Consider the following 23,715-nt stretch of genomic DNA (forward strand, 5'->3'; position numbering starts at 1 on the left):
GGACCAACACCAGCAGCTGACATGGCTCCCCAAACCATCGCTGACTGTGGGAACTTCACACTGGATTTCAAGTAACTTGGATTTTGCTCCTCTCCAGCCTTTCTCCAGACTCTGGCGCCTTGACTTCCAAATGAAATACAAAACTTGCTTTCGTCTGAAAAGAGGACTTTGGACCACTCTGCAACTGTCCAGTGCTTCTTTTCCATAGCCCAAGTCAGACGCTTCTTCCGTTGTCTTGAGTTCAGAAGTGGCTTGACCATGGGAATACGGCTATTGTAGCCCATTTCCCGGACACGTCTGTGAACAGTGGCTTTTGATACCTGGACTCCAGCTTCAGTCCACTGTCTTTGAAGCTCCCCCAAATTCTGGAAGCGACTCTTCTTCACAATGCTGTTAAGGCTGCGGTCATCTCTCTTGGTTGTGCAGCGTTTCCTGCCACATTTCCCCCTTCCAACAGACTTTTTGTGGATGTGCTTTGAAACTGCACTCTGTGAACAGTTTGCTCTTTGAGACATTTCTTTTTGTGTCTTACCCTCCTGATGGAGGGTGTCAATGATGGTCCTCTGGACAGCAGTCAGATCAGCAGTCTTCCCCATACTTGTGATTTAGTTTACTGAACCAAGCTGAGTGTTTTTCAAGGCTCAGGAAACCCTTGCAGGTGTTTCGAGTTAATTAGACGATTCAAGTGATTCGTTGAACACCCTACTAGTATACTTTTTCATGATATTCTAATATTTAGAGATAGGATATTTGAGTTTTCTTAAGCTGTATGCCATAATCAGCAATATTAAAATAATAAAAGGCTTGAAATATTTCAGTTGATTTGTAATGAATCCAGAATGTATGACATTTTTGTTTTTTTAATTGCATTACAGAAAATAAAGAACTTTATCACAATATTCTAATTTTCTGAGACAGTCCTGTATATATATATATATATATATATATATATATATATATATATATATATATATATATATATATACTCCTGTTATTTCCTATTACTATAGTTTTCACAGACAGCAGCTTTGTAAAAATATACTACTTTAATAAATATAAATACAGAAAAATACAAATGTAACTACGCAATATCAAGTCAATAACAAAAATAGACATTGCCATTCTGAAAATTATTTACAAAAATGCCTAAACTTGAAATTGGGGTTACCTGACAGGCGAAACTCAGGGCAACACATTTCTACACACACGCGCATGCTCAGAAGAGGCGGAACTGCTCAGTGTAGCAGTGAATGTGTTCAGCTCAGCTCTAAGTTACCTAGTACAGTATCTGACACAGACATGCACTATCAACGTTAGCTGCGGTGTATTTGTTTAGGTGGACCAGGCAGTGTAGACGTAGTATAGCTGTGTTCCGTCACAGTAGTTTAAATATATATAGAAGAAATGGTAAGTGACTGCTTCTCTTCCGCTTAAAAAGGGGGCAGGAGCTAAGTGCTAAGCTAAAGCTAGCAAGGTGTATGATTTCAGGAAGTGTCTACCTGCGCTACCTTCACCTGGCTTCTGTCAGCATAGCCTGCAAGCTAACAGGCCGTATAACAGCATAAGGTGGGAAATAGTCTTATATTATTTTACACACTGTTTTATTTCAGCGTATGACCTGTGCAATGTTAGCTGTATCTTAATGACATTCAGTAATGTTAAAATTGAGAATGAAAGACACTAATAATTTAAGGTTTGAGTAATTTCCGAGTTTCCTCGTCGGTAACGAGTTTAGGCCCACGTTTTAGTCGTTGACAACAATGGAGGTGACAGTTAGATGACTGTTACTAAGCTGCCTGTTTCTAACTGCCTGCCAACCTACATCTTTAATATACAACAATGGATTGATTATTAGATTAGAATGAATCGTAACTATTTCTTGATTTGAGAAATATGTCGTAATCTCTTAAATCATTGTTCAAATGTATTGGCACACTACTAACTAAAAGTCTACATACTGTATGCTAATGTCTACTAATGCTTTTTATTACAGTGGTTATAATGACAGCTGTGGCTGGTAAATATACTTCGATGTAGGTAACTAAGTTGGTAAAACAACAAGATCTATTGGCTGTCATTTGAATACGTTATGTTTGCCATTTGTTTTTTTCAAAGAAGATATAGCACTATATAATTTTGATGTTTGACAGAAAATAAGTTGTGTGTTCTGTCTTTGTGTTCAAAAAAGGCCAACTTTCAGAAGGTAAATACTGTTGACCGTCTGATTCTTCAGTTATCATTAGAATCTAACGGGGTGTCAAACATGCGGCCTGAGGGCCAAAACCGGCCCGCCAGAGGGTCCAATCCGGCCCACGGGATGACTTTGCAAAGTGTAAAAATGATTTGTTTTGATCATAAAGTAAAACTACTGTTCCAGATACCTGTGACAAAATGTTTGTGCCTTTGTAGATACACTGTGATCTGTAAGTTGTAATGCACGTGTGTAAATGATAAACTGAGGCATAATATTGTTCAAATTGCAACTTCTTTTCTTAAGAAATTTCAGGTTGTAAAAAGATAGTTCATTACATTTGAACATTTTCAGTATGTACTTGTACTTTTTTGCGCTAAAACAAAGGGAAACATTTGGAGTTGTCGTTATTTATAGGTTATTATGCTATGGTTTTACTGGTCCGGCCCACTTGAGATCAAATTGTGCTGTATGTGGCCCCTGAACTAAAATGAGTTTGACACCCCTGGGTTAGATGTTAAAACATTGTTAGACTAGGTTTGTCATTATTACCACAAGTGGTCAGCAATATATAACATAATGAACAAAATAAATAATGTTTTCTTTGCATTATACAAATAGGCGTGTTAAAATAGGTCACCAGACAATATTTATATATCTTTCACCCATGTATCCTGCTGCTGTAAAACAAAGAGGAACCACACCTCCCAAACTGTCTCTTTGTCATATAGACTATACAGATGTAAATACTGGAATAAGGCGGACGTAAGTAACTAGTAGTTGGTACAGTGAATTTGTGCTATGATCATGTGAGTAGTAGAGTTTTATTGAAGCTGTTAAAATCCCAGTCACTGCAGTATGCGTTAATATTCATGGTTGTATCATCAAGTATAGTGAATAAAAATGCATGTGTACAGTAGGCTATCATCAGTTTATGTGGGTGTAAGCTCCTTGTAGTTGCAGTATGTGTATGTGTATGTGTGTGTGTGTGTGTGGGGAGAGATTATCATACCAAACTGTATGTAGAAATTGAGGTAATTTAAGAAGAATCAAATATTGCCCACAGCAATTTATAAAATTGTTAATGTGTTGGCATTACCTTCTTACATATTCATCAGACACAGAACAGCATTATCCATCCAATGCAATCCTGTTACTGGCTAAATGCAAGTCCAGTATTCACTTTTATTTATTTTTGGTTTTGCTTTGGTCTCCCTCAATTCAAAACATATCGGGCCCTTACGATGCTAAATGCTTCACTATTTGTGTCTGCTGTGGCAGGTAGTGTACGGTGAGCTTTTTTGCAAGAATTAGCTAAAGGGTTGATAAAAGCGTCTCAAACTCAACTATGGGTTATAAAAGTAACATTGGAGAAGAGAACACTTTTAAAAACAGGCCACTTCCAATAGTTTTGAGAGTTGTGAAAGTGAGTTTGGTATGATATTCTCTATTATGCAGTGTGTCTCCATTGGAATGTTTTCTATGAGAAGTGAAATGTAATGATGAAAATGAAAAACAGACTTAACTGAAGAATTTCTTAACTTTCTCATATTTAAGCCTTAAATATGTGACATTCAGCACTCATGTAATGTGAAACAGCATCCTTCCTCCCAGTTGTAGTCGTTGTTGACATTCCTATATTTGACCAAAAGTACTGATAACTTTGTCTAATTTATTGGCAGATGCATCAATATGGAATATACTGTATATTTAATCACCTGTCCTTAATGCTGTCCTGTCTCTGTTTTTTCCCCTTTGAATTGTCTCTGTCCGTGTGTAGATGCGTTTCATGCTGCTTTTCAGCCGTCAGGGGAAGCTGCGGCTGCAGAAGTGGTATACAGCCACATCTGAGCGTGACAAGAAGAAGATGGTCAGGGAGCTGATGCAGATAGTGCTCGCACGCAAACCAAAAATGTGCAGCTTCCTCGAATGGAGGGACCTCAAGATTGTCTATAAAAGGTAAAAAAACCCGCTAAATTATAAGCTCTCAAAATGTTCCACTCACGTCTGCTGTGTCCATGTCGGTGATTCTTTAATGAGGTACTTTAATTAATATGGTTCTATTTTTACACAAATTTCACTTCCTCTTTGTCATCATTGGCTGAGTGTAAATATTAAAGACAACAGCCAAGAGTTCCATTTTAATGTTTGGCCAACTTTATCAATGCTAATTTCTCAATTCCTCACTATCAATAACCAAATACAATATTAGTGCATGACGGGCTGCCTGAACATTAGCTTTCAACCTGCAGCTCCAGGCTAGCCATATAATGATAATGAATAAAAATACACACACATTTGTATTAATCATTGTATGATTTTATTCACCATTAAGACAATAAGCAATAAAACCAAATATATGGAATTTCTAACATTATAAATAGCCTAGCTATCCAATATTCCTCGTATTACAAGTTTCATTAGGAAGATTGTTTAAGACCCAAATAGTCACAGTTAATAACTAACACAACCATCTTACCAGTCATCTCGTTGTCCAGAGCAGAAATCCAGATTCCTTTTTTAAATGCACACACGCGCACACACACGCACGTGAATGATAATTCTCATCATTTTAACTGTCAGTCTGTTTATTAGGTGTTCCTTGTAATCTTGTATGTTGGAAATACAACATGCCATCTAAAGCACAAAACCCATTATTATTATTATTATTATTATTATTATTATAATTATTATTATTATTATTATTATTATCAAATCAAAGCCACAACTGCTGGCAGTAATTAAAAAAAAAAGGTGTGTTTATAGTGGTACTGAGTAACCTAGAAATTAATATCGTACGATCCAAGAAGCTTGTAAATGCACCATCTGTGCTCTCTGTGTACCATTTTAGTTTATCATTATTATACAAGCTCAATTTTAATGTCAGTCAAGAAATCCCGAGCCAAGTCAAATATATACCTGTATTATTAGTTTGATTATAGCACCCTGTATTTTAGTTTAAAAAAAAAATGAAATCAGTGATTAATTCATTCCAATGTAGCAGTAAAAGTCTTAAATTTGACTTAAGAAAAGCAGCATATTCTCTGGTTTTAGTGTGTCTACTCTTTGCTTTAGTTCACCTCCCACAGACCAATAAAAGTTCTTGTCTGTTTGTATGTGGGCTGAGCAGCATTAGATTTTAGGTGGGTGGAAAGGGTGAGACCCAGCATTCCGCTCTCACTGATCTAACTGCGCACACACACACTCTCAGATCAGTGTGTGTCAGGGCTCATTACTGCGCAGGCAGAATGCAGAGGTGGCCGAACAAAACAAAGAAGCCTGTGCCTGTGTGGGCGGGCGGGCAGGTGGGTGGGCGATGAGTTGAGCACAGAGGGATTTCCTGCAGTGGAGATGAACTGAGGGAACACTGCACTTGCAATAGAAGCTCTGCTGTTCATCAGAAACCTCCTGTTAACCCTTTTTTACAAGCCTGGCTTTTTGAATATGTGTTTTTTAAATTCAATATCACACCGGCATCCACTGTTTAGTGTTAAGTAAATGTAAAGAGTTCTTGCCAAGTTATAGATATACGAGTCGAGAGTCGAGCTGCAACAATTAGGCCCACTAACTGATCAACAGAAAAATAATCGGCAAATATTTTTTTCAAGAAATTGATTGATTGTTTCAGGTTCTCAAATGTGAGAATAAGCTTTATGGTCTTACATTGTAGTAAATTGAATATTATTGGGTTTTTGACTTTTGGTTGGTTAAAACAAGCCATGTGATGAAGACACTTTGGGCTCTAGGATATTAAGATGTTTACTAGATTGATTAATCGGAGGTTATAACAAAGAAAATGAAAGGGTTGTCCCAGTGCGCACCCAAACTGACTGGTAGACTGTAGATGTGTGATTTTTGCAGAAATTCACTTGGTTGCTGTCTTAACTGTTTACTTTGCGTGGCGTGAAGTGCAGGAAGACAAAATGTTAACTGATAGTTTACAGTATCAACAAGAAGTAATTCAGAGTATTATTTATGCAAACATGAACATGGGAATATGAGTTAGTGCAGTGGTCCCCAACCACCGGTCCGTGGGTCATTTGGTACCGGGCCGCACAGAAAGATTGAATAAAATGTATTTTTATTTTGAAAGAGATTTTATTTTGAAAAATCACCAGATACATCTGTCTGTGCGTCTGTGTCTCTTGACACATGTCAAGACGCTCGTCTCAGTCACGTGATACTTGATCTAAAAAAATGAAGCCCACAAGCAACAATGAGTGGAAAACAAACGTCTTTAAGAGCTTTTTAGGAAAAGACCCAATGAGGAGGCATTTAAACGACAACATCAGGAGTCCTACTTAAAATACATGTTTATCGCTACAGGTGATTCTCATCCCCCGCTCTGCATAATACACAGGCTCGCAAATGAGGCAACGGCTTCGCCAGCACCCGGCGTTAAAAGACAAGCCCTTGGAGTTTTTTGAAAGAAAAAAACACGAACATAAACAATTACTGATCACACCACATCAACACATGCGAGTGCACTGAGAGCGTCATACTTAGTGACTAACCGTATTGCTAAGATCCGTGCCGCAAAACATGTTGGAGACCGCTGAGTTAGTAGATCGAGCTGTAGGCTGAAAGCGTGTCAACAAAGACAGGCGGAGAGTTTTGGTGATGCAATCTGGGTAATGTAGTATTTGTTACTTTGGTAAAAGCTTCTGGTCGAAACTTCAGTCAAACTGAAGTATTTGTAAATGTCAAACAGTAAAATGGTGTTTCCTCTGAGGCAGCATCTGGTGGCAACTAAAGGAACTGCAGCTCTATTCTAATATCTGTTTTTCACATTAGGTCCATGACACGTGTCATTACCGCCCGTGAGCAACGCAGCTCTCCACGACGCTTTGAGCTAAACTGTTGTCGAACGCGCTGTTTCTTTTAATTCCTGTCGCTCGCTATAAAAGTGGACGAAGAACGTTACTTTTAATTGTCCATCAATGAAAGGATGCTTTGCGACTCATGCATGCAGACTGCCGCCGTAGTGCTGCTTCCCCCCCCACAATCTAATATTTAAAGAAATGAACTATCCAAATGTATATTAAAACTTAAATACTAGATTCAAGTTTTAAACTTGGCTTCTTCCATGCAACAGTGGAGTCTGTTCTCCTGTATGGCAGTGAATGCTGGACCCTGAAGCCCACCCTGCAGAAATCCCTAGATGGGTGCTACACGAGAATGCTGCGTGTGGTACTTGGCATCAACAAGGATGAGCATTTCACCAACACGCACTTGTATGGGAGGGCGCTAAGGGTGGGCGAGAAAACAGCGGTCAGGAGAATGAGGCTGGCAGGTCACTGCCAGAGACACCAAGAGCTGCCAGCCAGCAAACTTGTGCTGTGGGAGCCAACACACGGGCACCGAACACACGGGCACCGATCACGAGGGCACCGATCACGAGGGCACCGATCACGAGGGCGTCCCACAATAACATACGTGGATGTACTCAGGAAAGATGCGGGAGCAGAAAATACTGGCGAGCTAGCCAGATGAATGGAGGATCGGGATGACTGGAAGCACCGAGGGAGGGCCCGTCTGAGGACGACCTAGAATGAAGATTCCCTGACAGCCTTACTTTATATGTCTACATGCATGTTTTTACTTTAATGAAATGTGTACACTTTAGTGTTTACAGCTCTGCCATGGAGAAGAACTCATTATGTCAGATGTTATTGTTAATATGTGTTTCTGCTCTTTGTGTGTGTATTCTTGAAGGTATGCCAGCCTGTATTTCTGTTGTGCAATTGAAGAGCAGGACAATGAACTGATCACACTGGAAGTCATCCACCGCTTCGTAGAGCTTCTGGATAAGTACTTTGGCAGTGTAAGTCCCAGATGTCTGACTCTCTGTGTGTCCCTGCTCTCTCTCTGTAGTTGATTTCACACGGCTAAACTAACCTTACCGAGTTAAGTGAGAAGATTTACCTCCCAGGAGCATGTAAAGTCTTCCCCTGCTGTACAAAGCTTTGATGGCCTGTGTTTGTTTTGTGCAGGTGTGTGAGCTGGACATCATCTTTAACTTTGAGAAGGCCTACTTCATTCTAGATGAGTTCCTGATGGGAGGAGAAATACAGGATACGTCTAAGAAGAGTGTCCTCAAAGCTATTGAACAGGCGGACCTACTGCAGGAGGTGAGCTGGGACCCAACACCTCCACCGAGGAGGGTTGGGGTTGTGCACAACTTCATTACCACAGTTGGCAATGGGTGCCGCAAGTATTATTATTACAGAGAAGGTCTTTGAGAGAGCGCGAGAGAGAGCGCGAGAGAGAGCGCGAGAGAGAGCGCGAGAGAGAGAGCGAGAGAGAGAGCGAGAGAGAGAGAGAGAGAGAGAGAGAGAGAGAGAGAGAGAGAGAGAGAGAGATTGTTGCTGCCAGTATGAATAGTTTTGGTTTAGAACGGAACTATTCCTAAGGGAGTATTTCACATCTTCATGTTGTTTTTGTGTGTTAAAGCCTTAAAACTGGCAAAACATTTGATTTCAATCAGAAATCATATCTGTTGTATTTTTTTAAGTGTAACTAGTTCCTCCATTCTAACGTGTGTGTTTCCCTTTACAGGAGGACGAGTCACCGAGGAGTGTGTTGGAGGAGATGGGTTTGGCGTAGTACACAGCAGAGTTGTGAGAGACTACAGATACTAAGGCAGAGGGCTGGAGGAGAGGGGCGGGGAACAATCTGGGATTGAACATGCTTGGACTGACATCGTTTGGCTCTGTGTATCTTTGGCTCTGGGGTCTGATGTACAGTTTAACTTGGGAAGAGACTTGGTTAACAATGGAAGATCCTTGCATTGACAGGCCCTTTAGCTCTGTGTGTGTGTGTGTGTGTGTGTGTGTGTGTGTGTGTGTGTGTGTGTGTGTGTGTGTGTGTGTGTGTGTGTGTGTGTGTGTGTGTGTGTGTTTGTGTTTGTGTGTGTGAGAGATCTGAGCGTGGGGTCGAGGAAATGGCATACATTTAAACTTGTGGGTGGCAGCAACAGGGGCGGGGCGGGAGGGGGGCGATGTATGTGTTCAGTTTTTTTTAAGGGCTGAGATGGAGTCCAGTTTTGCTTATCAGAGATTTAGAAATAATAATCCACAGTGGATACTGACGTTCGAGTCGCAGTGAGGCAGCTTGGCAGGCTGATGCTTTGATGCAAACACTCACACCGTGCAGTTTGTCAGGTACTGAATGTGGACTAACACGAGGTCAGGGGTTTGGGTAAAATAAGATAGATGAGCATCACTTAAAAGATAAGTCTGATGTTCGCGTTATATTTTTTGTGTTTTCAGCAATTCTCATGAAAAGACCAAACCTAACCATTGTGTTAGTCCATCTCTCAATATGTTCTGATTTCTCTACGCTGTGTGACACTCGGCTCCAAGCCCATTGGCTCCTACTAACGACATATGTTTGAAAACGGCTCATAATATAGTTTGTTGTTAGCTAGCGAACGATACCCAAACAATAGATTTGTATGTATTTATTTCTAACATTTTACAAATAAGTAAAAAGACAAAACTAAAAAATTACAAATAAAATAAACACTAAACATAAAACAAACTTTTAATATACACATTCTCATAAACATTATCAATTAATAATGTAAATAGATATTACATGTCTGAAAAGGAGTAGTAAGGAGTATATCCTACCATTTGTCCATAACTAATAATAATCAGGAGGAAATAGTACATTTATTGGGAACTATTTTCAGCGGCGGATTTATCCACATTTGAAGGAACATGTCACTCAGTGCAACAGTGTTGCTTATTAATGTGTTTTTAATAGTTTATTTTTAAATGGAGCTCGATGGTGCAGCACAATAATATATATCCGGCTTAAGATGCGCACACTTGTTAGCTGGATACATTCATTGTTGGGTTCGGTCTGCACATGAGATTTGGTGAGTATCAGAAAAAATTAATACCACCAGACCTTTTTAAAAATAAATGTCTGTGTTTATGCAATTATTTTATATGATTCCAATCATTTAAACTACACTTAATGTTTTAAAAAGTTCTATAGCATTTTTTGCATAAAGGCAAAGTTGTTTCGTTTGGAGTTCATTCCTGTATCGGTGATTGTCCCGTTTTACCTAACACGACAGGCCCGGGGTGATGAACTGCGCTGTGGATTGTGAATAACGAACCAAAGACATTTGAGACTTGCACCACAGCCTAAAATAACTCGTTTACATATGAGCCGTGCGTATGTAAGTGGACTGATGTACCAGGCGAGAGGGAAATGTCAAGTCTGTCTTATGCAATTTAACAAAGTGCAACTGAGAATCACATCTCACTGAGTTCTTCCTCCAGACAGCAGGAAATAAAAAGAAAACTCACTCAGATGAAAAAAGTTCTGCGTTGTTTGAACTTGACATTGGTACTAACCGGTACTACGTGTTAGGACTGGATTTAAATGTCAAGGCAATTTAGAATAAACTGAATTTTAGACGAGTAAATCCGACGGTCCCAAACGTGCTGTTACAATGTTTTATCATGTTTGACCGTGTGGTGGTTACCGATGTCGGTAATCTGTTTGAAATGCCATCGCGTCGCAAGATGAGCATCCGCTGCTCGAGTCATAGAAGTGAGTAAAGGAAGAGAGCGAGATCTCCTGTAAATGCCCTTCCTGTAACGCAGTGCGTCGTTCTAGTTGGTTAAACTGTCATTTAAGTTAAGCAAAGTGCATTTCTCGAACAGTAGTATACCTGCAACCAGTTGTGAACCCATTCTTTAGGGGTGTAACAGTTCACCGTTGTGATGGTGGGTTAACCTCGTTAAGAAAGCTCGATCAACCTACAGTCTAAATATGGTTTCCTTGATTTAGTTCAGATCGGCTTGTTATCAGACAAATCATTTATTGTCATTGAGCACATGCACAAACATCTTGTGTTTATGCATGCAGGGTTGGGCGTTTGATAGAAATGTATCTCATTGCATCAGAATCTTTTCGTATCCAAAGTTAAACATAAGCAAAAGTATATTCTACTATCTTTGTAAACCACATTTTCTGTTCTCCTCTTTATCCCATACTGGAAGTTCTGATCCAACACTATTAAACTGTTGATCTGATACAGATGAATTATCTGTTGCCGTGAATGTTTATCATTTTAACTAGCGAGACTAAATATTCCAAAATGTGCAAAGCAGTCAGATCCCAACTCTACTCCCACCGATAATACAGAGTGTATATGTGAACTGTTACACCACCGGTATTTAGTTAGTGTGTGTACTAACTTTATGCATGACCGAGTGTGTTGGCTATATAAACTTTGCAATCAGATGAAGGCGTTGTACAAAATATCCTAGTAGATTCAGGAAAATAAATAATTGAAAATGATCCATGTTCAATCAAATTTCAGCAAATGTTCGCTTAAAAAAATATATATATCTAATATGAGTCTGACTAGGTGACAATGCAGTTTTCTATAAACTCCCAATTGGTTTGTTGTCTTGACGTCACTATTTATACAATGTAGGGTATCAATGTCAATGTCAATTTCACAAAGAAACGTTCATCTGAAATAGGGCCGGGTGATATGTTAACTTAGGTAAAATGTATGATTTATTATCAGATAGTTTTTGAAAAATAATTGCTTTTAAGCTTCATCACAATATTAATTCTACATACCGTTTCAGTGGCTGCCGCTTGCTAGGGTTTTGTTACATTTTCCAATCCCATGTACAGAGGAAAATCTTCCTTTTTATTGCCTCAAAATGTATGCATGTTTTTCATTATACAGGGATATCATTTCTATAATGTCCTCTCAGGAGTTCTGGACAAACCACCCTCTAATAAGAAATTAATTTTCTTTGTTTTGTGCTCTCGTGTGAACTCCTGTGACCTGCTGACCTGCTTTTCTGTACAGAAAGAGAACTTTTAAGTAAATATTGGACTGCAACACTATGTTCTCTAAGAAGAACTACATCTATGACCTATGTGCAGGTGTACCTCCTGGAAAAACTGAGAAAAGGTCCGGCCGCAGGACATTCATCCTGAACGTGCAGCGCTATTGTCTGTACACAGCAAGGACTAATCCTTTGTTTTCCTCTGCTGAATTCTGAATGTTAGTCCGTGTTTTAAGAGTAAGGGCTCACTGTGTGATCTGATTGTTTTCTCTGTCGGCATGTGGTGGAACAAATGGAAAAGAAGAGCGCTGGGAAGAGGTACTATGTGCTGAAAACTGCTGCAAAACAAAAAAAGATTGTTCACTGATTTATGTACAGTACATGGAGCAGCATTTGGGGCAAAAATATTTGAGTTCTGAGATATTCTAAGAAACGTGATAGAAATGTTCATTTTAAAGGGGACGTATGTTACATTTTCAGCTTTGTACTTGTATTTTAGGTTACTACTAGAACATGTTTACATGCTTCAATATTCAAAAAACACATTATTTTTCTCAAGCTGTCTGAATATACCTGTATTGCAAAATTGCAAAGGTAGTTCTCTAGCTGTTTTTGGAGATGCTCAGATGATAATCATTATAATGAGCCTGCGTGTGACACCCGAATGGCAGACAAATCTGAATTGCTTGTTGAATTCCATGTTTTCTGAGTGAGGCAGCCCAAAAAGCTGACTGGGTTGTCTTATTTCACAGTTTGTAGATAGGTACACATTTCAGATACCCAAATGTATGTCAACAAGGACTGAAAAAAGTGAGTTTTTCCTAATATGTCCCCTTTAAGTCTCGCCCTTTCTTGTATTTTGAATCTCAGAATTGAAATATATCGTCTCCCTGTGGCCCTAAAGGGCTTATTATGCTTTAAACGAAAGTACTGTTTGTTGTCTGACCATGTCTTTAAAGCAAGTCTGTTTTCTATCCGCTCTGAATGTCCACACTTGATGGCTGCTGTCATAGCTGCATCCCACTGCCTCCACGATCTCTCTCATTTAGTTTCTCTTGTGTATCTTAGTAGTCATGATGCAATAACAGCTCACACTTTCAGACGGTTTCTCTTTGAAGGCTTTTATGGTGTAACACTCTGTTGTGCACACGTGAAATGACGGAGGTAACGTTCAAACCTCTGCACACCTGGCTAATTGCTGCGTGAGGTGGCTGTGGTTACCAAAATTGGACATAGCCCCTTGATGTTTGAGGCATGATTACCCTCCTCACATATAGTTTCATCATTAACCCTGACCTGCTGCTCCTATCATCCTTCAAAGAGACGTTCTTTGAATAGTGTGTTGAGTAAGGTATTGTTTCTCCATTAGGTAAGATTATATTTAATGCCCAGTTTGAAATTTGTCTTTGGTCAATCAGTATATGCAATGACTCAATTTATTTGGTGATTTTTCTTGTTCATAAATTGATTCACGTTCAAAGAGAATGAAGCTTTTTGATTTGAAATCTCTTTTAAAGGTTGTTTGGTTCCTTGGAGGAGGAGAAGACTAGACGGTGTATGTTTCAGAGAGCTGCCAGGGGCCCTGTTGTAGGAGAGCAGAATCTCAGTGAATCTGTAATGCAGACAAATGCTAAAGGGACTCAGTGTGTGAATGTAATTTTATAAAGAAATAAACCATTTTAAGCTAAATGAAGTGGTGTCCTGATGTTTTGTAACCGTATGTGAAATTGGCAGAAATACATCATTTTGGAGTACGGTAGCCAAGTGGTTACAGAGCATGCTACATGCTATTATTCTTTATACTGTTGGGTAGATTAACATGTGCATCATAACCAGTGGTGGAAGAAGTACTCAGATATTGTACTTAAGTAAAAGTAGCAATACCACAGTGTAAAAATACTCATGCGAGAATCATTCATTCAAATTATTACTAAAGTAAAATTACTCATTATGCAGTATGGACCATTTCAGAATAATATATTTATTTTAATTTAATGTTGCAGCTGGTAAAGCAGGAGTTCATTTGAATTACTTTATATATTTGATCGGCTGTGTATCTTGTGAATTTTTATTTTTTTAACTCGGACAAAGTTTTAGTTATTTATCTATAATAATACATCAGAATTAATGTTGAATATTTGTTGTATTTTTTATCTGAATCTGCTAAGTAACTAATAAGTACAAGTATACAGTATAAGTACGTAGTATGAAGTGGAGTAGAAGTATGAAATAGCAGAAAATGGAAATACTCAAGTCAAATACAGGTACCTCAAAATTGTACTTAAGTACTTTGCTTGAGTTAAATTACTTTCCAACTTTTCATATCCTTTCTGGATATGGAACAATTCTTGTAATTTTGATTTAAACCTGTTCTCTCTCTGCACCCTCGTAAAGACAAAGTGTGCCATCTTCTTTGATCATTGACTCTAAGTCTGAGTGTAATGAGTGGGTAGACTCTAACACGAACACCAACATGCAGCAGTGGAGCAAGTACTGAACTTTGTGAGGTGACTCACTGCATTCGGTTCCTGATTCAGAGAGCAGGTGTTGACCAGCAGGGGGTGCTGCAGCTGCTCTGTAAATGTCTTATTACAGTATATATTGTCATGTACAGCTCGTGCTTATTTATTGTTTTCCTTTTTGTTGCTTTTATTTGTGTTAGGGAACACAAGGGAGGAATATTGAAAGTGAATGAAAATGATAAGATGGAAAAGAATAGAGCATTTATATATGCATATTTGTCTGTCTGTCTGGTATAACTTTCCAACATATTACATGATCTTCCTATACGATGAAGATGCTCAGTTGGAATTGTTTTATTATTGTTATTTCATATAAAAAAAATATTAAATAAATGTATGTATGAATCCAGTCACATTTATAGTAGCCTATGTGTCACCTTTTTTGTGTAAATACTAATTTGGCGAACTGTGCATCTTCGTATATGTGTTTGCATTAAGAATGTGTAACACATAAGGCGCTCCACTTCTTATAAGACAATGTGTTATATCTCTAACACATATCTAGGCCTACATGTGAGTATGATTGGGTGAATTAATAACCAGCCTGAGGCATTACCGCCTCAATATGAATGAAATCAATACATTTTTCAGATATAACGTACAACGAATATCTGTGCTTATTCTTCAAAACAATAATGCTGTGTCCACAGAAATGCTGGCTCCGGCCCTGAGAAATGGCACCGTACAGTAAATTGCGAATTCATTCACCAGCTTCTATTCATTCAGCAGCGCGAGCACTGCAGCTAATTGGTTCGATCCAAGAGGGGAGGGAGGGGAGAGAGGGGAGAGCAGTACAATCTTATGAATGAAACCCAGTCTGGTGACGTCAATGGGGATCGCTTGACGCATGAAACACGTGGGCCGGGAGGACCGAGGTATAAGAGCACAGCAGCCGCTGTCCGTGGTGCTGAAATCAGAACAACCAAGGAGCGAAATCCCGGGAGAGGAGAGCAGGAGTAGAACGCAACTCAGCAACAGTGACGACAGTTAACATTAGGCAACAACTCACACAAAACAACAACAACCACCACAACACAGTGCAGGCAGCGGGCTCTGTGCATGACAGCGAGACTTCCACAAGCTTTCAGTGTGACGTGACGTGGAGTGGAAGCTGGAATCCCCCCGCTGCTCCTACTGAGCTGCAAGTAAGTAGCAACTTATTTGGCATTACTTTACTTTCTCTTCTGAAAAGGGAAACCTGTTGGCTTGGCTGACTGATTTTCAGATATGTTGTCAAAAATGAAAACCACACCAAATGCTCCGTATTGTTTTCACTGTACAGTGCAGATCATCAAAAACATTTAGGAAAAAGTTGAATATAGGAGAGAGTAGTTTCTGGAGTTTGATAGTTGAATCAGAAAACATTTAAATCCCTTTCAGAAATATGACATAATATATTTATTGATCAATTAAATGATACATTTTTCAATCAGTAGTTTACAGACATGCGCGGTTTTTAAATGAGAATTTGCATTACGTTGCGGTGAATGGGAGTTGCATGTATTGTTACTTGGACTGGCCATAATGCATTGTTGATGGTCAACACAGAGGTGGAAAGTATTTTCCTCCTCCTCTTCTTCCTCCTCCCCCTCATCATCATCATCATCATCATCATCATCATCACAATTATAGTCATCTCCAGGCGTCATCACCATGACTCGCCTTGCCAAAAATAACCAAATAGAAAAAATACATCTGTTTCTTGTGCATTAAGGTGGTGACGGTAAAAAAAAGAAGAAAAAAAAGGTTATGATACCACAGAGCCAATGACATTCCTTTGTCGTGTCTAAAATGTCTGCAACACTAACGTCCATGATTGTTGGGGGTTTGGAGGTGTACAGTTCGTGTGCAGGCTGTGGGCAAGTTACTTGTGTTGACAGATGTCTGGAGGTGGCATTATGTGGTGGCAGATTTTTCTTAATTCTAGTTTCTCAAAAGCGGATTATTAATCTGTTTTTCTTGTGTGCTCTCCTGCTCAGGCCAGAAATAAGACAGATGCAGCCAAACTGATCTGTTTGGTTTATAGGCGTATGGAAGATGAGATAAGTCATCAATCATTCGCTGCGTGTTTGCACATCACGCATCACACATCCCCTGCAACCCAGCCACCTCCACTGCCTCCACTGCAGAACGTGCCTCCTCAATTACTCATTTGGTCTAATTGCTCTTGAAATGTCAATTTCTTTTACATGAAAAAAATAAAAATAATCAACACGTTGCATCGCAAATAAACTTGTTTTGGACATTTTTGAGGTTGAATCAAATAAAATTCTTATTTTTATGAAAATTGTGGTTGCTTGTTTTTTTTTAATTCTTGTTTTAATAAAATACAGGCCTACTGCAGATATTTTTGCAGTGTCCTAAAAGTAACTGCAGCAAACAGTGTGGCGTGGTGCCATGCTGCACGGCGGTGGTCCATAAAAAGAAGAGCAGGTTATTATGGCGATGCAAGCGACCTGGAGCCACACAGTGATCTTTTAGACCCATTTGTGCACACAGACTGTAGAGTAGACAAGTATGTAGGCGTGTTGCCGTTTGAGAAGAAGAAATGGCAATATGCGTGCTAGTCAACGTCACTGCACCTGTTGCCCCTCTCCCCCCTCCCCCACCGGAGAGCCACATACCGCTGCATGTTTTCATCTCCGTTCTCTGGCCCATTAGATAAACTAAGCTTTTTCAGTCAATCAAGAGTTGCAGCCTCCTAACTCTTCACAGGCTGACACCTAAAGTGTAAATATTTTTACATGTGAAATACAAGTTGCACCTGCACCTGTGAATGTGAATGTTTTCGTAAATGTATATGTAAAGTTAGAGAATAAAATGGTAAAAACATGGGAATTATTAATATTGTAGGTTTATTTTGAATACCAGGTATTTTCATATCATGGGGTACATATTACAATATTACTCGCTAATTCACCACCCTGACCTGTTACACCTTTCCACTTTGCTACATGAAGGACAGTAGTAGCAATTTGATTTTGATTGATTGTGATTTTGTGCTACAGGGCAAGAAGTCACAGAGTTATTGAAACTGAAGATGTGTTTCTTTGTTTTTTCTCTCCTCCAGGCATTTCTGACCCCCCGCACTGATCATAGCAGACCCTGTTCTGAGTGACCATGATTGGGTACCACGATGCATCAAGTGCCCTTACCCTCCTAGTCCTCCTGATAGGGGCTTCCTTCCTCCGTCTGTCCACCCCCAGCCCGATCAACATCCCTAGAGATGTCGTTAACCTACACAGAGATTCTCCTCCTGGAAGGGACGAGGAGAGACGATCAATACAGAAAGAAGAGGCAGAGGAAGAAGAGGAACTCTTTAAAGATGTGGATCCCAAAACACTGGCAGCAGTTTTACTGGAGGCACTGAATCACTCACAAGTAGAGAAAAGCAGGGAGGGAGGGGAGCGTAATGGCATGGGAGAAGAAATGAAGGCTGAGATGGGGGAAGTTAAAAAAGACAGAGAAGTGAGAACGATGGAGGGAGTAGACAGAGACAGAGATGGACGACAGGAGTTAGAGCTGCTGATGGCCGCACAGGGGAAGGAGCGGGAAAGAGAGGGGGAAGAGGAGAGGAAGAAAGCTCAGGAGGAAGAGGAGAAGATGACAGAAAAGGTGACCAGTCGTACCACAAGTCAGACAGTCCAGGTCCAAACAGAGCAGCAGCCCTCTAGTCAAGATGGAGGAGGGGAGAACGGACAGGGTGCTGCCTCCCAGCAGGGGCCAATCAGCCCTGAACAAGGCAGCAACGAGGAGGAGGAGGAGCAGCTCAGCCCAGAAGAGCTAAAGAACCTTGAGACCATGATGAAGGAGTTTCCTCGTTTGAACACAGCCACGAAGAGGGAGGGAGATTCAGAGCAAAACGAGAGGGAGAGCAGAGGTTACAGCAGCTACAACGACGTCATACCAATCAACAAAGGCAACGACCTCGTCATGTCTAAGAAGAAACTGAAATGGCAAGAGGAGACGCAGAAAGGCCTGAACTTCCCAACATTCAGAGGAAGCAATTTTATGGATGACTTTGAGGACAATAATTATGCTGGCAGTAATCCAGCACAGACCCAGCTTCCAGCAGAGCAGGAGATGATGGAAGGTGATGAACCAGAGGAGGAGGAGGAGGAGGAGGAGGAAGATGAGGAAGTGTTGAGTCCCGAGGAGGAGGAGGCTCAGGCTAAAGCAGAGCAGGAGGAGATGAGGAGGCAGGCGGCCGAGGCACAGAGATCCAAGATGGAGGAGGAGAAGTTGGCCGACATCGCCTCGGACATGCTGCTGCGCTACATGGTCAAACAGAATAACGGGAACAAGAAGTACAGCTCGTCTCTGTCCAATGCCGCGGAGGACAAGAGGTCCGATGAGGAACAGGAAGTGACAGAGGACGACGATATCGATCCCCAGACCATCGACAAGCTGATTGAGATCTCCAACAAGCTCCACCTTCCTGCTGACGACGTGGTGGATATCATCAGCGATGTGGAAAAGAAGAAAAAAAAAGACGTGCCGCCAGAGATGACTTCTCGTTGGCAACGACCTCCAAGTCCGTTGTCGTCTTCATTCTCATCAACCAATGGTTTCTCAGCGTTGCAGATTCCAACCAAGCAAAACAGCTTCCCCGTCTCTAAGCAACCTTCTCCAGCTGTCAATCTTCTCAAAACTTGGTTAGAGGAGAAATCGCAAACGAAATCGCAGGATCTCTGGAGCAAACCTGCAAAGCCTCTGTCAGCCAATCAAAATCGTTGGCCCAAACCTCAGAAGCCTCTGTCGTACAAACAAGACCTTTGGCTCAAATCACCCAAGCCTGTTTGGACTGGCTACCCTTTGTACCCCTACACATACCCATCCTATTACCAGAGGAAGCAGTACCCTGACTACTACCCCATCTATTTCCCTCCTCCCCCCAGACCCAAACCCCGTTACTACGTCCCCAAAACCGCTCTCACCCTCAAAAACTTCCTGGGAAATTCCGTGGATGACACCTACTCTTTCCCTCCCAAACGTCGTTACCACAGCTGGGTCCAACCTCGTCTGAGAAGCCCCCCTTCAGGCCTCCAGCAGAGGCCTTACTACACTAGTTACCAGTTTCCGCCATTATCCATCCCCAAATCACGTTCCCCTCCCCGAATGTCTGTGATCCCTCCTCAACAGAAGTTTTATTACTCACTGGCGGCACCTGCTGTGGCGAGAAATGAAGATTATTACGTCGCTGGAAAGCAGCCAGACAGCAGCAACCATGACAAGCTGGAGAAATACATACAGCAGATACTCATGAAGAGACCGATTTTAGACTGAAAGGGGGATGGGAGGAGAACGAGAATACAGGAAATGGAAAAGAAGAGAGATGAACAGAAAAGTATTTATTTTTGATTTAGTTTTTCTGGTATTTGGTTTTGTTTTACAAAAGTAACAAGTTTCTTTCTCCTGTTTTAAGTGGTTGTTATTTGGACAAGGACATTAAGGAGGACTTTTTCCAGTAGTAGTCTGGATAAAATGTAACTTTGCCAGGAAAATGAAAGGAAAGATACACATTTACACTCCTCCTCTGTGAAGGAGGGGAAACATGATGAAAGCATGACACAGCAAAGATTTGTATCATGCTAGAACTTTTCATCCAAACTCCCCGGCATGACAACATTCTCCATTTGGACATTTTACAATGCCAACAAAGGAGGACACTGTTATATGTTGTTACTTGTACCTTTAAAAATATATATTTTTCAGAGTCAGAGAGTCGGATACATTGAAGGCAGTGATGGATGCTGGGAAATGTTTGATGGCTGAAGGAATTTTACTGTCTAAACATAAAGAGAATATTTGTGTAATTATCTCAAGCAGGGAAATTTGAAAAATATTTCATAAACATAATCTTTTTTAAATGACATACACTAAATGGCCAAAACTATGTGGACGCCAAACATTCCAGACATGTGTGATTCAAACAACAGCATTATTGAGGTCCAAAAGTGATGTTGGGTGTTAAAGGCCTGGCCGATGTTATACCTTCCGCATGTACAAGTATGCAAGTCCGCTAGTGTTAGCCTGGCGCATTTTGTCATCGGAGGGTGTAAGCGAGGGATCTGTGCGGATCCCCGAGTACTGCAAATATGTTGTGACCGAATGGACAGTCCACATGGCACTGAAATGCTCTATTGGAGCATGTGTGGAACATGTCCTCCAAGCGAACAGTATAAACATTGGAACTAACTTGCCCAAACCAGGAAAAAGATCCCCAGACCACAGGGTGTCTATATACTTTTGGCCATGTAATGTATCAACTGACGCACATATCGTCTCTAGAGATTAAATCCAATTCATACATAATCTTAGAATGGCCCTTTGCCAAAGCCATTCACTATGATGTGATCATGTTTTAAAATGAATACATTTTTATGCAAATGTATCATTTTGTGTTATTTGTCTAGAAATACAGCGAAAACATTTCAGCAGAGCAGCACCTTCTCTTTATGTATACTCACACATACCAACCAATGCTCTTTATAATGAAATATAACACACCAAAAAGCATATTTCATACAAAGGGCTGTGGAAGCCACACTACCATCACTATAATGGCTTGGATGACTCATCCCTTTGCATAACTTCAATTACCTTGTTGCTATGGTGCCAAAGCCTGGCCAAACTCTATATGGCATTCTTTTGATGCCTTCAGAGGAGGATGCAGTGGTGGAGGCATACTGCTCTTTTACTAAACACATGCATTTTAAGGATAAGGCTGGTGTTATTCGTTTTTTGTTAATTCTATATCACCAAATGTGTTCAATATTTTCTTACTTCCCTTCCCTGTCTGTAGCACTCAGTTTACATTTGTGATATAGAAAATCACCAACTTTATCCTATAAAGATGCCCTCCATGGTTTCGTTATAGCACCCCAAAGTTCCCCTAAATCCCAAAGTTACCTTCCGCTCGATGAAAACCATTTAGTGGGATTTTAGTATACAACATTTATTTTTCATAGATCAACTCAAAGTCTATTTTGATGTTTTTTCTTGTTGTCCTAATGTTGCACAATCATCAGTCATACATTTTATACATTTGTAGGTAGGAAGTTGTTTCCAAACTCTGGGCTGAGCTCTGATCAGCTGCCTTACATGTCACCGTGACATTCTTAACATTACGCTTTGTGTTTTTCCTTTTCTTCTCTTTTGTACCATTTTATATTATCCATGAAATCAAGGCTGTAATCACTTTTGTAATGGAAGCAGATAATGGAAATGATTTTATGGAACTGATTCCACTGGAGATGGGACCAGTTTGCTAATTTTCAGGTAAAACTAAGTTTATTTCACAATTTTAACAACATGATGAAGGGATTCTTCTTGGATTGGATGGCAGTGTTATAAAAATGATTGTAAAAAAATAATTTTTTAACGTACAAAAAAAGGATTGTACTGCTGACATTTCCTTGCTTTACTTAAGTGGCTACTGATAATCAGTTATCAATAAACACTTCCTTTTCTCCCGGTTTACCTGTTTTTCAAATACATCAATAGCAGATGTTGCTCTTTGGTTTATCTGCATTGTTGACCTTTGTGGTCATCTGTTGCTAAGGTTACGAGCAAATCTCAACATCTTTGTTGCCAAGCCGAAACAGATTCATGGCATCGACAATCTCATACTGAAAAAAATGTCAACATGAGACCATTAGTCAAAGAAAGAGAGTGAACTGAATTCAGGAGATGGTAGTAAAAACAAAGCCTTTTTGTAATTTTTAATGATTTGTTGTTTTTTTACGAGATTAAGACGGGAGTTACAGATTTAGAAAGAGGGGGGGGGCTAAGATATAAGCGACAGACCAGAGGTGAGGGTACAGTGTCTGCACGTTTATGTATACTTGCATCTAAAAATTGCTTCTTTGAAGACGTACAAGCATCAATTTAAAAAGTATAAAAAAATTCAAAGATGACAGAAACAAAGACGTCAGTGTACCTTAAAATAGTTTGAGTCCTGTGTGCGGCGAGTGTTGTCCATGGTCTTTCTAGATGTACGTTGTTGTAACCATCGTAATAAACATGCGTTTGCTGGATGTAAATATGCGCATGTCAATGACTACTTTTGCTATACATGAAGAAACAATAAAGTGAACTATTTTTATTACAAAATGCTTCATTGTGGTCAGAGATCATTCTTATGTGAGTGTGAACCTGAACATTACAGGCGTTCATATTTTCTTCATATTGTCTTCCTGTTTTCCAATTTCATGAACACAAGTTGTCGATACAAAGCAAACATACACGGGGTCATCCGACAAATGAGTTGAACTTGGCTCAACTTTAGCTGCAAAGCAATTAAATATCACTTGCCAATACATTATGATGGCCAATCAAACAAGTGGAAGTGCTCGTACCCTGTAGATTTCTTTGCAAAGTGAACAGCAGTCAAGATGGAGGGAAAGACATTTGTCAAAGCTGTCATCGGCACAAACAAAATTGCATTCATCTGCATTGTACTGGGGTGGAGGCAGGGGTAGTTACACCGTAAATAAACAAACATGCTGTGAACTGTTAATGTCAATAGATTGAAGCCAATAACTGCCTCAATGATGGTCTGGTGCATTTTGATAAATACACTCTCCTTCATGATAAATAAATCACTTCTAGGGTTAAGAATGATAATCCCCTGTGTAGTCCTTCGGGCAGATTACAGCACAGACTGTAATTAAAGGTGGGAGGGAGCATAAAACAGGATTTAGCTTGCTTTGATACGTCGTGCTGAACAGGGGTGGGGGTGTTCAGCAGGGTGATTAGAGGTTAGAGCAGCCATCAGAGGAGATGATAATTGTGGGCTGCAGGGATCTGCTAACACCCACACAGACCAATAACCACATATACATGTCTGTCAGGGTTTGAGAAACACAGAAGCTACTGACAAGGAATTCCACAGGCTGTCAAATGAGCTTCAGTAATTCAACCTCCGAACAGACAACATGAATGGATGTGTGCATTGACTGGGTGGTGTGTGTGAGTGACAGAGATGCACAGATATAAATTAAAAAGGATGAGATTGGACATGCATTTAGTAAAGTAGGACTAAGGCTGATTCATAAGGGTTACAATTAGGCAACTGCACTGCAAATGAAAGGCTGCTGGTAAAAAAAATAAAGAGTAGAGAAAAAAGAGAAAGTGGAGAAAATATAGAAGATAGAGAGAGGGTGCC

At 40.1% G+C, this 23,715-nt stretch overlaps 2 protein-coding genes across 2 annotated transcripts; both read left to right on the forward strand.

Annotated features, from left to right (window-relative positions):
- The first annotated feature begins 1,222 nt into the window (after positions 1-1,222).
- Positions 1,223-13,713, forward strand: ap1s1 (adaptor related protein complex 1 subunit sigma 1). The gene is made up of 5 exons (XM_029455272.1): positions 1,223-1,566; positions 3,972-4,150; positions 7,907-8,015; positions 8,185-8,322; positions 8,750-13,713. Exons 2-5 carry the CDS (start codon positions 3,972-3,974, stop codon positions 8,795-8,797), a joined length of 474 nt encoding a protein of 157 aa, XP_029311132.1. The 5' UTR covers positions 1,223-1,566; the 3' UTR covers positions 8,798-13,713.
- A 1,680-nt stretch (positions 13,714-15,393) lies between these two features.
- vgf (VGF nerve growth factor inducible) lies at positions 15,394-22,424 on the forward strand. Its single transcript, XM_029455352.1, has 2 exons — positions 15,394-15,532; positions 17,662-22,424. Exons 1-2 carry the CDS (start codon positions 15,394-15,396, stop codon positions 19,830-19,832), a joined length of 2,310 nt encoding a protein of 769 aa, XP_029311212.1. The 3' UTR covers positions 19,833-22,424.
- The last annotated feature ends 1,291 nt before the right edge of the window (positions 22,425-23,715 follow it).

The sequence above is a fragment of the Cottoperca gobio genome, chromosome 18, assembly GCF_900634415.1.
Source record: "Cottoperca gobio chromosome 18, fCotGob3.1, whole genome shotgun sequence".
In the NCBI taxonomy this organism is placed as follows: Eukaryota; Metazoa; Chordata; class Actinopteri; order Perciformes; family Bovichtidae; genus Cottoperca; species Cottoperca gobio.

Excerpts from the sequence above, each read along its gene's own strand:
- ap1s1 (XM_029455272.1), top strand. The coding sequence starts at position 3,972 with ATGCGTTTCATGCTGCTTTTCAGCCGTCAGGGGAAGCTGCGGCTGCAG. Across the intron at positions 4,151-7,906 it reads CTCAAGATTGTCTATAAAAG|GTATGCCAGCCTGTATTTCT; the intron begins GTAAAAAAACCC and ends GTATTCTTGAAG. Across the intron at positions 8,016-8,184 it reads TGGATAAGTACTTTGGCAGT|GTGTGTGAGCTGGACATCAT; the intron begins GTAAGTCCCAGA and ends TGTTTTGTGCAG.
- vgf (XM_029455352.1), top strand. The coding sequence starts at position 15,394 with ATGAAACACGTGGGCCGGGAGGACCGAGGTATAAGAGCACAGCAGCCG. Across the intron at positions 15,533-17,661 it reads ACTCAGCAACAGTGACGACA|TGACCATGATTGGGTACCAC; the intron begins GTTAACATTAGG and ends CCCTGTTCTGAG.